Genomic DNA, 14,616 nt, shown 5'->3' on the forward strand with positions numbered 1-14,616 from the left:
AGGGGTGCTCTGGGCAGAGGAGGAAACTGACCTGGGTCAGCTGCATTCTGCTTCCTTTTCGAGTTGGTAACGATTTGGTTTTCATTCATCATCTGCACGTCCTGATCCTCCACCTGGTTACTGCGGGGAGGGAAAAGCCAGAAGGTTCCATCGGGCTCCAGGCCGCGTGTCGCTGCCATCCTTCCTCGTTAGGGCCGGCAGGGGAGGGGAGGTCACGGAGCCGGCTCGGGGCGCACCTGATGGCGGTGTGCTTCTCCTGGTGACAGATGTCCGTGTCCTCGGTGAAGAGGATGGTGTGGTAGGGTACTGTGGGCTCGCACGTGGGCAGGATGCCCCTGACCAGGTGGCCCACCATGGCCAGGATCCCATTGTACACGAGCAAGTCATCCACCAGGAGCTGGACAGACAGAGGAAGGCCTGTGTGGCGTGTGGTCTATCATCCCCCTCGTCCTTCCCACGTGTGACCTCGGGCAAAGTGCATCACTGCTCAGAGCCTCGCCTACTAAGTGCGCGGCCTCAAATCTTCACGACGACCAGGAAGGGCACCTGGATTAGCCCCACATTGCAGATGGGGAAGCTGAGGCTCAAAGGGCTAAAATCTTTCACCCATGTGGCAGGGCTGGGAGGCAAACTCGGGTCTCTGGTCCCCCAGGGCCCTAGCTCTCCCTACCCCAGAGTCGCCTCTGGCAGGAAGAGCTCCCTACACCAGTACGATTCGAGAAGAAAAGATGAAAGAAAAGCCACTCTGTTTTTTTCGGGGTGATGATTCAAATCACTTGGAGGTTTTGAATTCACGGTTGGATGGCAAATCTCCCTGCCTCTGAGGACCAGGCACTTGTGTCTAAGGTTGCGGCCGAGAGAAGTAAATCAAACTGCGACAGATGATAATTGCCGGCAGCCTAATTACCAACGAGCATAATTATCTCCAAAAACTCAGCCAGTAAGTACTTACGCCAAACTCCTTCACCCCTCGATGGGGTGTTTTCGCGTAATTCCACAGTTTGATCATTGACACCGTGGTAGGCCGATCGAAAATCACATAAACCCGGTTCACCTGTCAGAGAGAAGAACTAATTAAAACAGGCATGTTTGGGAACAGAGGCACTGGGCTGGGCCCGGGGTGCCAGGCGTGGGCCGGGGCGCGAGGGCGGTGGGTGCCCGAGGCAGTGCCGGCCCAGGTGAGCCGCCTGGGCTGCTCGGGACCGCTATGCGTGGGGTTCCCGCCGCCTTTCTTCTCCTTGCAGCCCATCTTGAGTCAGGTCACGTGTGGCTGCGTTTGCAACAAACCGCTGAGCTGGCTGTTGAAAGGCCTGTTTTCCGGGCCTGGCATGGCCGTCATTCAAATGCCCGCTGAGAACTGGGTGCGCCCTTCCCTTCCCTCCAGGTCAGGTCCAGAAACACAGTCTGGGGCTCCAGGGGCCAAGGGAACGGTCCCCAGCTCCAGAGTCAAGAGGCACGACCTCCGAGCAATCAGCACAGCCTTGACCCCTGTTTGTCCTTTCTCCAAGTCATAAATGAAAAGCACAGCCGAGTGGCCCTGAAGGCACTGCTGGGTGATTTTCAGCGGAGATCTCTGAACCTCTGCTGGGGGAGGGGGAGGGAGGTGTCCCGATCCGTGGCAGATCAGCTAGTAAAGTGGGACCCAACAGCCTCCACCAGTTCCTCACCCCCAACAAAGACTCGCAAATATTAGGGGGCCCCTTGCAAGACAGAATAAAGCAGTAAGAATTCAGTGTTGGCCACAGGCTGCAGACTTCGTTTTGTCCCAGCCCTGGGTCTCAGCCCCAAGAGGACGTAGGGGGATGTGGAAAGGGTCAGCCTTCTGCTTGTACCGTGGAAATAATAAAGGTCTAGAGGAGGGTCCTCAAACTCAGTTGCCCACAGCGTTCAACTGGATACAAATGTTTGAGTCCAGCTAGAAGAGGGAGAGATGGAGAAACTGCTCTACACCCAAAGGCCTTCATGTGAAAGACGTTGGCAAATGCCTGCCGGCCAAGATCAAGATGGCAGCAGGCTGGACTGGCCAGGGGGCCACCAGTTTGCAGCCCCAGGTCGGAGGGCTGATAGATCTATGTGGTTCCCCTTTGCAGTGGAGGGGCTGAGAGGTTTGGCCTCTTCTCAAGGGAAGCTGATGGACCATTGAAGGGGTGCTGCCCCTTCCTGTGAGGGTTTTGAGAGGAAAATGTACCCCTTATCTTCCCACCCAGTGGTCACAGGGCTAGATGCCCAGCCCCTGCTGCACATCTACCCAGGCATCTGGCCCCGTGACTGAGAGGCTAGGGGGTGCTACCCAACCCGTCCCATCTCCTGGTCTCTCACCTCCCTCTCTACCACTATCGACCAGGCCCAGGCGGGCAAAGGCCCACCCCTAGGTTCGCCATCAGGCCTTGGAGCAAAGAGACAGGCAGGACCAACTGCAGAGTCTGAGACCTGGGAGACTGAGTCAGTTGGTTGGAAGAGCTTACCAGGCAGGTCTGAGGCCAGAGAGAGGGCAAGGTTGGGGTCAAGTGCCCAGCGACATAAAAAGGGAGCAGAAACAGTGAATGTGGAGAGGCTGGGGCTGGGAAGAAGAGGACAGAGTGGACTCTTCAGAGAGAGGCAGGGGCAGAAAAGAGAACCAGAGAGGGATGTCTTACAGGGATCGACAGATGCCCAAGCCCCCAGGACCGCTGCACTGGGCTCCTGGCCTCAGAGTCCAATGTGGCCCTTCATCTCCCTGGTGTCGCCTTATAATATGCACCCTCAGAGCAAAGGGAAAGAACTCTGGCCAGGAAAAGCCAACCCGTCAGATGTGTTAGCAAAGACCCGAGCCTTCCTGGCGGCCCCTGGGCATTTTGACTTGTTCGAGGTTAACCTGGAAGAAAGATGTGTCACTGAGACCAGGGACAGAAAGCCCCCCCATCCACCCCAGGGCTGAGAGCCTCCGGAACCCACCAGGCCAGGCAGGATGGGAGCCAGCCACATGTGTCTGCCGTCATTGGTGTCGTTCACTTGGTCGATGAGCTTGTCGGGGGTCCGGACGTCCCCACACACGCCCTCCAGAGAGTTGACGCTGTCGGGGAAGGCGGCGATATCTGTGGGCGCCTCTAAGTTCTCATAACCCAAAGCGGAGTGCTCAGCACCGCGCGCCGTGGGCCACTCTTGCGGCCGCCAGCCTCCATCACACTGACGGCGCGGCTCAGGGGACGCCAGGGCGGGTGCGCCTGGCAGGCAGAGCCGTCGTCTGCTGCTCTGGGCAGCCAGAGAAGTGACAGCCAAATTAGACATGCTCTGGGGAAAATGAAAGCAAGGAGGCTGAGGGGAGTCGGGGTGAGGGTGGAGGCGTGGCCAGTTTCAAGGAAAGGGGAGGAAAGCAGGCAGAGAGCAGGCTGAAAAAGATGGGTTTCATGGACGTGCTGGAGGCGGGAAGAAAAACTGTTGCTGTCTCGTTGGAGAGTGGAGGGCAGACTCTGAGGTTTTCCTTTGCGAGGGGATGGACGGGGTCATGGCTGGATTCTGCCTTGGCATGTGACCACCCTACTGAGACTGGGAGGATGTGGGGGGCGGAGCCTGACTCAGCTATTGCTACTCAATGGATGGGCATTAATGCGGACGGAGAGGACATGGTCCCAGCTCTGGCTCTGCCATCCTGACCTGTGAGATCTTGGGCAAGTCATGGGCTATCTCTGGGCTTGTTTCCTCATCTGTAAAATGGGAATAAACGTCTCTATGTCCCAGAATGGATGAAGACTTATACATCTAAGGAATCACGAATAACGATCAAAACCACCAAGAATCACTTATCCCAGGTGAGGAGCATGGTGCCGTGCCACCAGGGCAAAGCAGAAAAGGATCCAGTCAGAACCCAGGGACCCCAAAGAGATGCAAGGGAGGCTTTCGGGTTTGACCTGCTCTGGTAGTTCCCTAACTGGTGCGCCAGGGATCACAGATCAAGAGCCCAGAGGGGTCAGGCAGGTTATATCAAAGGGAAGCAGGACAGCTCAGTGGTCAAGAGCATGGTCTTTGGAGCCAGACTCCCAGCTCACTGGCTGTGTGGCCTTGGGTAAGTTACTCAACCTCTCTGTGCCTCACTTCACAAGATTGTTGTGAGGGCAAATGAGGTACATGGGACAAGCCCTGGCACCGAGTGAGCCCTTGGTGAATATTAACACTATGTTTCTGGGGCCTGGGAAGTATCAGTGGAGGTAGAGGACTGGGATCAAGCAGGTGGATGCGCTTGGGGAGAAAGGGCAGCAGACACTCAGGTCCAGCCATCGTCACTATGCAGGACTGTGGCCTCGCATTGCCAACTTCTCAAGAGAAGCTGAAGATTGGGTTGTCATCTGAAACCTCCTGATTTTTAAAAAATATTAGCGACTAACTCAAAACATTTAAAAACTCACTGGGCTAACAGTTTGCTAATTCTGGTGTCGGCATTCTGTGAGCAAAGGGCTCCATGGTCAATAAATTCAGGACACACTGGGTTGAACACAATAGAACAGGTTTCTCCCTACAGGCCTTGTCAGAGCCTTTACAACTCCAAAGTGTCTGTGCTTCTCCAAGACGAGGCTGCAGTTGGTAGCCTCTCCCAAATTCCTGGACCACAGGACTCTTTGTTTTATGGATGTCTTGGCAGGTGTGCCTGGGAGCTTCTCTCTGCTTTGCAAGGGTCACATCTGACTGTAAGCAGAGCCCAGTGGCATTTTGAATTTCCACGTCTGGTTCCTAAAGGGACATTTCTCTCTACATTCGAGGATTCTGCTTCTTCCCCCGACCCTCCCATGCTCCCTGCAGTCTGGGTGGAGCCCCCCTTCTGCCTAGAAAGGATACTGTTTTCCGACAGAGGGATTTTTTCTCCCCGTTCGTCATACAGCTCCAGGCTGGTAAGACCGATGTAATAGGGGTCACCCCAGCTGGTCAGGAGCTGAAACTGGAAAATGACTGGAGCATGTTATTAAGGAAAAACAGGCTTAATTTTCTGGAGAACAGAGGAAAACAATTACAAAGATAAAAGGGATACATATATGTTTATAGAGATGAACGAGAGAAAAAAATGGTTTCTTTTTCCTTTGAGACTGAAGTCAATCAAAATGTATGTGGCATGAAATTTTCTTTAATTTAAACTGTATATGAATGTGTGTATGTGTGTTTTAAGAATTCAAAAGCTTTCTCCAGGCCCCAGGAGGTAGGAGGACAGGTGGGGAGGGTGCGCTCCAGGGAGCTGGCAGGATGGGGACGCATCTGTCACAAACTCAGTATTTAGAGCGGAACCGTGACCAGCCTCAAACTACCTCCTGCCTCAGTTTCCCTGGCTGTAAAATGACACGAACAGAGTGCCTGTTCCCTGCTCCACCCGTTTCAAGTGTGCAGGGCGTGAACGGGGACGGGGGACGCGGGAGCATCACAGCATTGGGGGAATGGGCCCTGGCAGGGTGACCCCCCCCAACTCCTGCATTGCTGACTGCGCCTCACACAGACAACCGGGCATCCAGCCCTTCCTCAGCTCTGTCCCCCACTGGCTCCCAGCATCCCCAGGAGCAGGCAGGCTGGGAAGCCTGAGAAGTGGTAGGGTGGTCACCAGGCGATAACGCTGGAGGGAGAAAAGGCTAGTGAGAGAGCCAGGCTGTCTGTGTTCACTAATCCGGTCCTACCCCTTCCCGGCTAGGTGGCCTGGCAAGTTAGTTAACCTCTCTGTGCCTCAGTTTTCTCAGCTGTGAAATGGGGATGCAGTACCCACCTCATGGGGCTAACACAGGAGGTTCATACAGGCGACCTACTGCAAACAGTGCTGGGCGGCAGAAAGGGTCCAGCACATTTGAGCTATGATTCCTTCTCTCTTCACCTCCTCCCTGCCTGGTTCCAAGGAGAGCCCCCAGCCCAGTCCCGGGGTCGGTTCCAGCCTCTCTGGCCTGCCCCCCCCAGCTACAGTCCTTGGTGCTGCCTCCTGAACCTCAGCCCACCAGGGGGGCGGGGCCTGGAACTCCTCGGTCCCAGCAGCACCCAGTGTTCCCAAGGACCCGGGAGCTCTCCCATCCTCCCCTTAGTTTCCCTGCATGGGCTCCAGCTGCCTTGGCTGTGGCCTGGCTGAAACCCCAGGGCAGCAGCTGAGGCCCAGACCCCACCTCAGGGCCCGCGAGGAGGCCACAAAGGCCTTGCCCTCTCCCTGGGCTCTGGGCGTAGAGCCAGTGCCTGGGATGCGAGGTGGGTGGAGGAGGGAGGATACAGCCACAGGGCATCAGGGGCGCCTCATAGTCCATGCTCGCCCGCTCCAGGCTCTTTGTGTCCAGTCTGAAAAAACACAGAACAGCACCAGGAAGCAGAGGATTGCAGTGGCCCAAGTCGCTGGTCAGTGATCCCCCGGGGAGGCAGTGGGGGAAGGACAGACAAGCTTCTGGAGTTCCCATCTACTGGGGGAGGCTCGTCACCTCGGGTTTGACTCACATTCCTCAAAACAACCCTGGGAGGTGGGTACTCTCACATCCCTGGGTTGTGGGTGAGGAAAGTGGAGCACAGGGAAGTGAAGTCACTTGCTCAAGGTCACACAGCTGGGCGGTGGCAGAAGTGGGATGTGACCTGAGGTTGTCTGGTTCCAGGGTCCACACTCTTAATCACCCCACCCGACTTCAGCCCCTTCATGAACAAGGTAAGTCCACACTGTTCTGAGAGCTGAGTGAGATCCACGATGGGCCGATGGGGTGGAGTGCTGGGAGGCGGCAGGCTACCCCAGGCGGTAATCAGGGAAGTGATGTCTGAGCTAAGGAGGAGGCAGCCATGGGAAGAGTCAGAGCTGAGCCTTCCAAGCCGAAGAGCACCCAGGACAAAGGCCCTGAGGTGGGACGGGGCTGGACAGTTGATGTTTGTCCCAGAAAGCCGCCAGATGGGCTGAAGTGTGGGGTGGGATGGGAGGCGGGCAGGGAGAGGAGGCAGGGAGGTGGGGAGAGCCCTGAAGTCTTTGCTTCATGATCTTGAGCAAGCGGCTTCACTCGCCTGGGCCTCAGTTCCCACATCTGTGAAATGGGCCTAACAATCCCTGCTTCAAAGGGTAGTTGGAAGGATTCCCTGAAGGATGACTACAAAGCATCTGGCTCACAGCAGGCACACGGGAGGGAGCCTCTCTCCTCCTCCAGACTCCTCCCCGCGGGGCTTCTCTCCCTGGTCCACGGCCAGTGCCCTCCAGCCCTGGCCTGGTTTTATTCAGTTTCAAGGGCAGTGTTATAATTAAGTGACTATTCCCAGTATCTGGCCCAAGGAGTGATCCCAGCTACAGTGGAGGGAAACTCATTTTGTTTTGAGAGCTTGGCCTCTGGTACTTGGACATCAGGGGGTTTAAATGAATAAACTTAACGTGGCATTTACAAATTGTTATGAACTTAATGGCAGCTGAGACGGGCCAAGGAATCCCAGTGAATCCATGAAATGTTAGGCTCTATTTTTCTCTTTGAATCTTTCTAAATCAGGAATACAGAAACAAGAGGAGGAAGGCCCTTCCCCCGAATCGGCCAGCAGGCATTTCTGGAATCTAGGCAGGCTTGAGCCTCTCTTCCCAGCAGGAAGCACAACGAAGCATTTAAAATCTCAAGCACTCCAGACTGTGAGAAACCCAAACATCCCCAGACAAGGTGGGTACATCCCCCAGGCTTCCAGAGAGGCTTGGCTAAGCTTTAGAAAGCAGCCAAGTTGAAAAGCAATGTGTTTGATCATCATTTCAAAACCCTTTAGGTACACGTTTCAGAGCACGACGCAAAGCCAGCGCCCTTGGGCCGGGAGGGACCGTTTCAGAGCACGACGCAAAGCCAGCGCCCTTGGGCCGGGAGGGACCGTTCATGGAGCTGCTCCCCTCACCTCTGGGCTGGCGGGGGCAGCGGGCAGGGCTGCAGGTAGTCCACAAAGAGGATTTCTTGAGCAAAGTCAAAGTGGCAGTTGCCCGGCCCCTTCCGGATGAGGAAGCCCTCAGGAGGGGAGACGCACAGGCCATCCAGGGAGACGTGGACGACTTTGGCCTAGCAAACAAAAGAAATAACAAGCCTGAAGGGCAGGAGCCAGCGTGAGGAGGGCAGTGAGCACTGACATGGCTGGTGCTGCTGGCAGCTGACATGTATGACTGGGGGCCTTCACAGAGCCCCCAGGGCTTTCTCCCAGACCAGAACCACTTGGCCGGGGTCCCCTTTCCAGTGCCATCCCTACTCTGTGCTGGGCGCTGGACGGATAGCAGGGGAGCAGGCAGGTGAGGCCCCAGCCACGGTGGACACGTGCAGACCTTCCCCGGTCTACTCAGCTGCAGTGGCCTGAGCAGGTATGACATGGTGGTCAAGGGTATGGATTCAGCTGCTCTGAGATCCACCATGAGTAGTTGTGCAAGTTACTTGACCTCCCTGCCTCAATTTCCTCATCTGTTAAATGGGCTCAACGAGGAGCTGACTTATATAAAGTCTCCAGAACAGAACAGTGCCTTGCACAAAATACACACTGGACCAGTGTTAGCCTAGACTGATCCTTCTCCAAACCCTGGCTCATACCTCACCTCCTCTTCTAGCACCTTCCCCTGCGACAGAAATGGGCCCCTTCCTGATATTCTTTCTCACAGCCCTTGGCTTGTCCTTTTAAGGGCATGTACTCCCTAGCTGTGTCCTCCGTGGTTTCGGGGTCTCCCCTGATGGCAGAGACCCCAGCTGGATTATCTCTACATCCGCCTCTGGGCCTGGCACACAGTAGGAGTTTGCTGAATTGATTGGATCTGGGCCACCATGGCCCCCTGTTATAGGCCAGATTTTGCCAGCCGGATGGCCAGGATCTGCCAGTAAATGTCAAAGCCTAATGGCAGGATCTGAGATGGCTCAGCTCTGTTACCCGGGGAACGAGGCTGGTAGGTGAGCAGAGAGGGGGCTAAGCCAGTACCCTCTCCGACTCCACATTTTGGAATCAGGGCTCCTTGGCGCCTCACTCCACCTTCATGGTTGGCAGCCCAGCCAGCTGCTCACCAAACTGGTGGTGTTTCACCCGGGGAGACACAGAGGGCTTCTCCGTGAGGGAAGGAAGGGGCCCTGTCCTGGGTCTCATGGATAACAACGTACCCTGGGGCTCTTCACCCTTCAGCGTTTAGGGAGCCCCCGAAACTCAGTCAGTCAGTCACAGGGTGCATAAACCTAAAAGGTGTAGAGGGGCTGGAAATGGCGACCCCAAAGCTGTCACTACACCTCCACTCTGCTTTCCTCAAGCCTAATTCCTGCCTGGGCCCCAGGGCTGGACCTGTGACTCAGGCCTGGCCAAACAGAGAACTGTCACCCACTGGCCATGTGGTTGGTTCGGGGTGATGGAACTCGACCAGAACAATCAGCGTGGCTCTTGGGGTTTTGCTGGCTTGCTCTGCTAGACTTGGAGCATGCAGGATGCAAGCCCAGAGCTGCCAGGGTTGGCCCGGAGGAGAAAGCCACCTGAAGTGAAGCTGGCAACAGAGCAAAGCAGAGGTCCAGGAAGTCCCTGTCCCTCTTCTAGGGCCACCACCGCCTCCTGGGAGCATCTCTGACTTCCCCAGACCCCAGTTCGTTGCCTCAGAAGGGGCTTTTATTATCACCTCCATCTTATAGCTAAGGAAACTAGAGTTCAGAGAGGTTAAGCAATTTGCCCAAGGACACACTGGAGGGGTGTGAAGCCCACCTCCTGGAGTGCCAGGCCTGCCTCTAACCTCACGCTAGGGGCTCAGAGCCAGGGTGCCCAGTGGTGCCTTGTGGGGTAGGCATCTGATGTACTTCCCTGGGGAGGGAGGGGCCAGAGTTCCCCTTACTCTGAGCCCTGGGATCGCCCTCTCAGACGGCGCTCAGACCCCCTCCCATGGTGGCCATTCATCACTGGCACCAAGGCTGGTGGGGGCCCGACCTGGGAAGCAGGGGCTCTGGGTCCAACGTTCCCAGGCGGTAAATCCAGGTCGTGGAAGCTCAACTGGAAAGAGGGATTCATTCAAGGGAAGGGAAAGGCCCAGAGGCACGAGTTGAGGCAAAAGAATGTTTCTTTAACGCCAATATAGCTGACATTTTATTCGCGCTCGACCCAAAAGCCTGCTTACAAAGACACCAGGGCAGCCTGGGGAGGGTTTGTAAACTGCACGCTCAGAGGAGCCGCCGGGGGGCTGGGGGCTGCTCACTCCGCTATGATAAACCACCACAGTCTTAAGTCCCTGGACGTATTGAGGACCCAGACCTGGGCTCACAGCATCCTTACAGGCCAGGTCCTGGCTTTGTCAACTTCCGTGGGCCAGAGGCAGGTATCCTCCTCCTCCTCTTCCTTTTACAGATGAGGACACTGAGGTCCAGGGAAGGCGGGCCACTTGCCAAAGGTCACACAGCTGGTAAGGGTCCGAGGGGGGATTCAGACGCAGAGCCTTGTGCATTTAGGGCCCCAACTGCATTGCTATATTTTAGGTGACCTTGTCATCATCACTTCCATGTAGTGGGAGGGGACAAATGTCTCATAGTTCATGGTCACACGGGTCAGAAAAGCCCATGAAAGGGGGCACTTCTGATGCTCTTTTCCACATGCCAACAGAGGCCCCTGCTTTTTCACACCCAGAAGGAGAAGAACATAGGGTGGAAATTAAGAGTGTAGGCTCCAAGCTCAGCAGACATGGACTGGGCCTCTAGCTGTGTGACCTGAGACGAGTGACTGGACCTCTCTGAACCTCAGTTTTCAATACCCTGAAAGATGGGGGTAATAACACCTGCCTCCCAGAGGCTGGGATGCGGGTCCAATGAAATGACAAAGGCGTGAGAAGCCCTCAGCCCGGGCCTGGCCCCCAAAGCGCTCAGTGAACAGCAGGGCTGCAACCGACCACTGTGAGTTGGGGGCTGGGCCTGCTGAGGACCCCTGAACCCCCAGAAGAGACAAGGCGCTGCAGTTCTCCGAGTCTGCCCTGGCCTCTTTAGCCTGCATTTGCTGTTTGCAGAAGAAGGAAAAGGCAGCAGCTCTCTCTCCCTGGCTGTAACCTCCCGCAGCTTCATCTGGAAAGTTCTGAAGGATTTATGCTCCTCTCTGGCAGCCACGCCAGCCATTCATCAAGGCGCTGTTTCCCTGACAGTGGACTAAGCGCGGCTGCTGTTGCCCGGCTTACCCCTCGATAGGTGTCCTCGGGAGATTTATTGTAGTTCCAGAAGCGCAGGCCTGCGATGCTTTCGGCTCTGTCGAAGTGGATCGTGACCACGTGGTCCAGCCCCGGCGAGAAGGGGATCAGCCACATATGCTCATCCTCCATCGTGATGTTGGCTCCATCGATTAACCTGCACTCAGTGGGGAAGGAGCGGAGAGATGGGGGCAGCCCGGTCTGCTGGGAGAACTCACAGTGTAGGGTCTACACCCACTCCTCTCCCCATGGCAGCCCCTGCCTGGCACGAGCCTGGCTGGATCTGGCTCATTAAGGGGAGGTGAGACTAATTAAAGCAACAGTGAGGAGCCATCTCTCATCTGTGAAGTTAGACAGAATAGGAAAACAAGGGGAAAAATAACAGTCTGTGCTGTTAAAGGTACAGTGAAGCAATCATCAAGGTTTTTAAAATGGGGATGGGGTGTGTGCTATTTTTTAGGACCCTTTAACCCAGAGATCTCATTTCTAGAATTTATTCCCCCTAAGAAAAATTTATTCAACATGTCAAAAAGCTATCTGAACCAAGATACTACTTACATTAGCAACAAACAAGCAAAGCCTAAAAGGTCTCAAAATAGGGAAAAGTTCAGTAAATCTGTACGGTAGTTAAAATGACAATCACAAGGATGACGCAGTGATGGGAAAAGGCAGGCTATGGGATGGCAGGGGCACTGATTTTAATGCTGTAAAATGAGGACAAGGGCCAGGAGAGATTATGCAAAAGTGAAAGATATATTTCTGTCAGAGGGGATGGGGGGGTGACTATTTCTATTTTCCCAAATTTCTATAAAGTGATGTATTGACTCCATGGTACATTTTGAAAGAATTCTATTCCTTCTTTCTTGTGCTGGGGGGAGAAAGATACTAAAGCACCAGGGTGAACTTGGCAGCTCCTGGCGTAGGACAAGTACAAGAAGGGGCAGGTGCCTCTTGGGGGAGATGGTCTGGCCTGTAGTCACCCAGCCTGGGTATCCCAGGGCAGCCCGCCACCGCTGGGAGGGAGCCCCCAGCACCCTCATGTTCTAAAAGAGCTTGTCACCACACTGCAGTCCCATCCTGGCCAGTTTCTGGTTCTCCTGCTTGGGACATCCTGCCTCATCCTTCCCAACTCTGCCCAGCACACCTCAGCCCAGACCCCAGCCCTGATCTCACTACCACTGAGAGGCCTGGCCCTGGAGATAGGGGCCCAACTCTCAGCCTCTTGGGCGACCCCCTCCCCTCACCCTCCCATTTTCCTGGTGACTTTGAAGCTGCTGCCCTGGGAGGGACACAGGCTGCTGCCACACTTCCTAGATTTTTTTTTTTTTAAACATTCTATTGATTTATTTTGGTGGCGCAGCATGTGGGATCTTAAGTTTCCAGACCAGGGATCAAATCCATGCCCCCTGCATTGGGAGCACGGATTCTTAACCACTGGACTGCCAGGGAAGGCCCCACGTTTCCTAGATTTTAAAATAAACTTTATGTTTTTCCTCTTACATTTTGAAGTTTTGGACTTGGAATAAATCTTACAATCGAAGTGTTCATCCAAGGAGGTAATGTTTCTTTTTTTCTCTAAAAGGCTGTTATTAAATTGATGGATGGTGTGTCTTACAATTGCTGGCATCTTAAAACTGAGGAAATTCAGCAATTTAACCCTGGGGTGTTTGTGGAATTAAGCTGACTGAGGTCTGAAGCTAGAGAACCTTCTATTTCCTCCCCAAAGCAATTACCTCTCTGTCCTAGATATGGTACCACCTCCAAAGCAAAACTACTGCCCAATTCTGAGAGTGGAGAGAACCGATGAAGCGTTTATAGCTGACAGTCCAGAGAGGTCCCTATAGACACCCTCAAGAATATCTAAATGATACTTCCTAGCTCTGTCCACAAAAAAAGCCTAGAAACAAGGATTGACCCAGAAGCAATGAGCATCCCTAGAGGTTAGATTATGGTCTCTAAATACCATTTCCCACTAGAAGGAACCTGGGCTTCTTGGAGAAATAGCTGATTCCATGCCTGGGACAATACACATAAAAGAGGAACCTGGACTACCTTGTCACATCAGAAAGCAAGGCAGCTATCAGAGACTACTATTTTACAAAAGGATTTGGGAGGTCCCAATGTCCAAAGAGGGATCAATTTGAGCATCAATAGGATAAAAACCGTAATAGATTGAAACCCTTCAAACACAGTAGGTTTAAATCCATGAGCTTATGGTAGTCAAAAGCAAACAAATGTTTTAAAGGATGCTAGAGAAACAATTTGCTCTTTTGAAAACTGAAAAATAAAGGGAAAGAATCAAACATTTAGGTTGTCTTTCCTGTTTGAATTGTACCTCAAAGTAACCAAATAATTGAGGGAAATTTTCCCTTTATTGACAAAAAAAAGAGTGATAGGATCAGTGTATCACTGTTTCACAACCCCTAATAGAGTAATAGATCTAACCACTAGTATTGGCTGCCAACATCACAGAAAGCCTGACAACCAGATATTCCATGAGTCCTGAAGGGAATACACAGTGACATCCACGCCCTGATGGTTATGTCTTGCCCTAATGGTCAAACCTCAATCTGATCAGGCCTCTAGATCTGGTGAACAATTTACAAGAAATACAGGGGCCTGAAGAACAGGCTAAACGATACCATAGCGATAAAATCCAGACTCAACAGGGCAAAAACCCTGGTTTCTTCAACAGATAATTTATAAGGAAAAAAACAAGAAAGATGGAAGGGAACCTAGAGATTATGAGAGGCTTAAGAGACATATCAACCTACAAAGGAACTTACTTACAAAACAGAAATAGACTCACAGTCATAGAAAACAAACTTATGGTTACCAAAGTGGAAAGAGGCAGGGGAGGGATAAATTAGGAGTTTGGGATTAGAATATACACACTACTATATATAAAATAGACAACCAACAAGGACCCACTGTGTAGCACAGGGAACTCTACTCAATATTTTGTAATAACCTGTAATGGAAAAGAATCTAAAAAAGGAACATGAATATATAGATATATATATCTGAATCACGTTGCTGCTTACCCTAAACTAACACAACATTGTAAATCAACTATATTTCAATAAAATTTTTTTAAAAAATAAATAAATAAAATTTTAAAATTAAAAAAAAAAATTATTTTTTGGCCACGCCACTCGGTTTGCGGGATCCCAGTTCCCTGACCAGGGATCGAACCCAGGCCCTCTGCAGTGGAATTGTGGAGTCCTAACCACTGGACTGCCAGGGAATTTCCCCCAAATTTTTTTAAAACGAGGCATAACAACCAATCACAATGTATGGACCTTACCTGGATGTCAATTCAAGGAACAAACTGTTATAAAAGGGGGAAAAAGATGGTCAGGGAAATAGAAACATGCTGGATATCTAGTAATTTAAGAAATGACTGTTAGTTATTTAGGTGGAATAATGGTACTCAGATTATGTTTAAGTCCTTATTGTTTAGAGCTACATACTGAAATATGTAGAGATGAAATACTATCAGACCTGGGATTTGCTGCAACACAATC

The 14,616-nt window shown here is 52.8% G+C and overlaps 1 protein-coding gene across 2 annotated transcripts in view; it reads right to left on the reverse strand.

Annotated features, from left to right (window-relative positions):
* The window catches only part of KATNIP (katanin interacting protein), a 194,929-nt gene that overhangs the window by 2,396 nt on the left and 177,917 nt on the right, over positions 1–14,616 (reverse strand). For both annotated transcript variants that reach the window (XM_057528396.1, XM_057528397.1), the window contains exons 20-27: positions 11,081–11,246; positions 7,822–7,979; positions 6,203–6,267; positions 4,810–4,920; positions 2,935–3,074; positions 953–1,054; positions 237–397; positions 32–120 (exon numbers count right to left, since the gene is read on the reverse strand). In XM_057528396.1, the coding sequence (XP_057384379.1) occupies positions 32–120; positions 237–397; positions 953–1,054; positions 2,935–3,074; positions 4,810–4,920; positions 6,203–6,267; positions 7,822–7,979; positions 11,081–11,246 (992 nt within the window). The remainder of the gene's footprint in view (positions 1–31; positions 121–236; positions 398–952; positions 1,055–2,934; positions 3,075–4,809; positions 4,921–6,202; positions 6,268–7,821; positions 7,980–11,080; positions 11,247–14,616) is intronic.

This window comes from Balaenoptera acutorostrata, chromosome 15 (genome assembly GCF_949987535.1).
Source record: "Balaenoptera acutorostrata chromosome 15, mBalAcu1.1, whole genome shotgun sequence".
NCBI lineage: Eukaryota > Metazoa > Chordata > Mammalia > Artiodactyla > Balaenopteridae > Balaenoptera > Balaenoptera acutorostrata.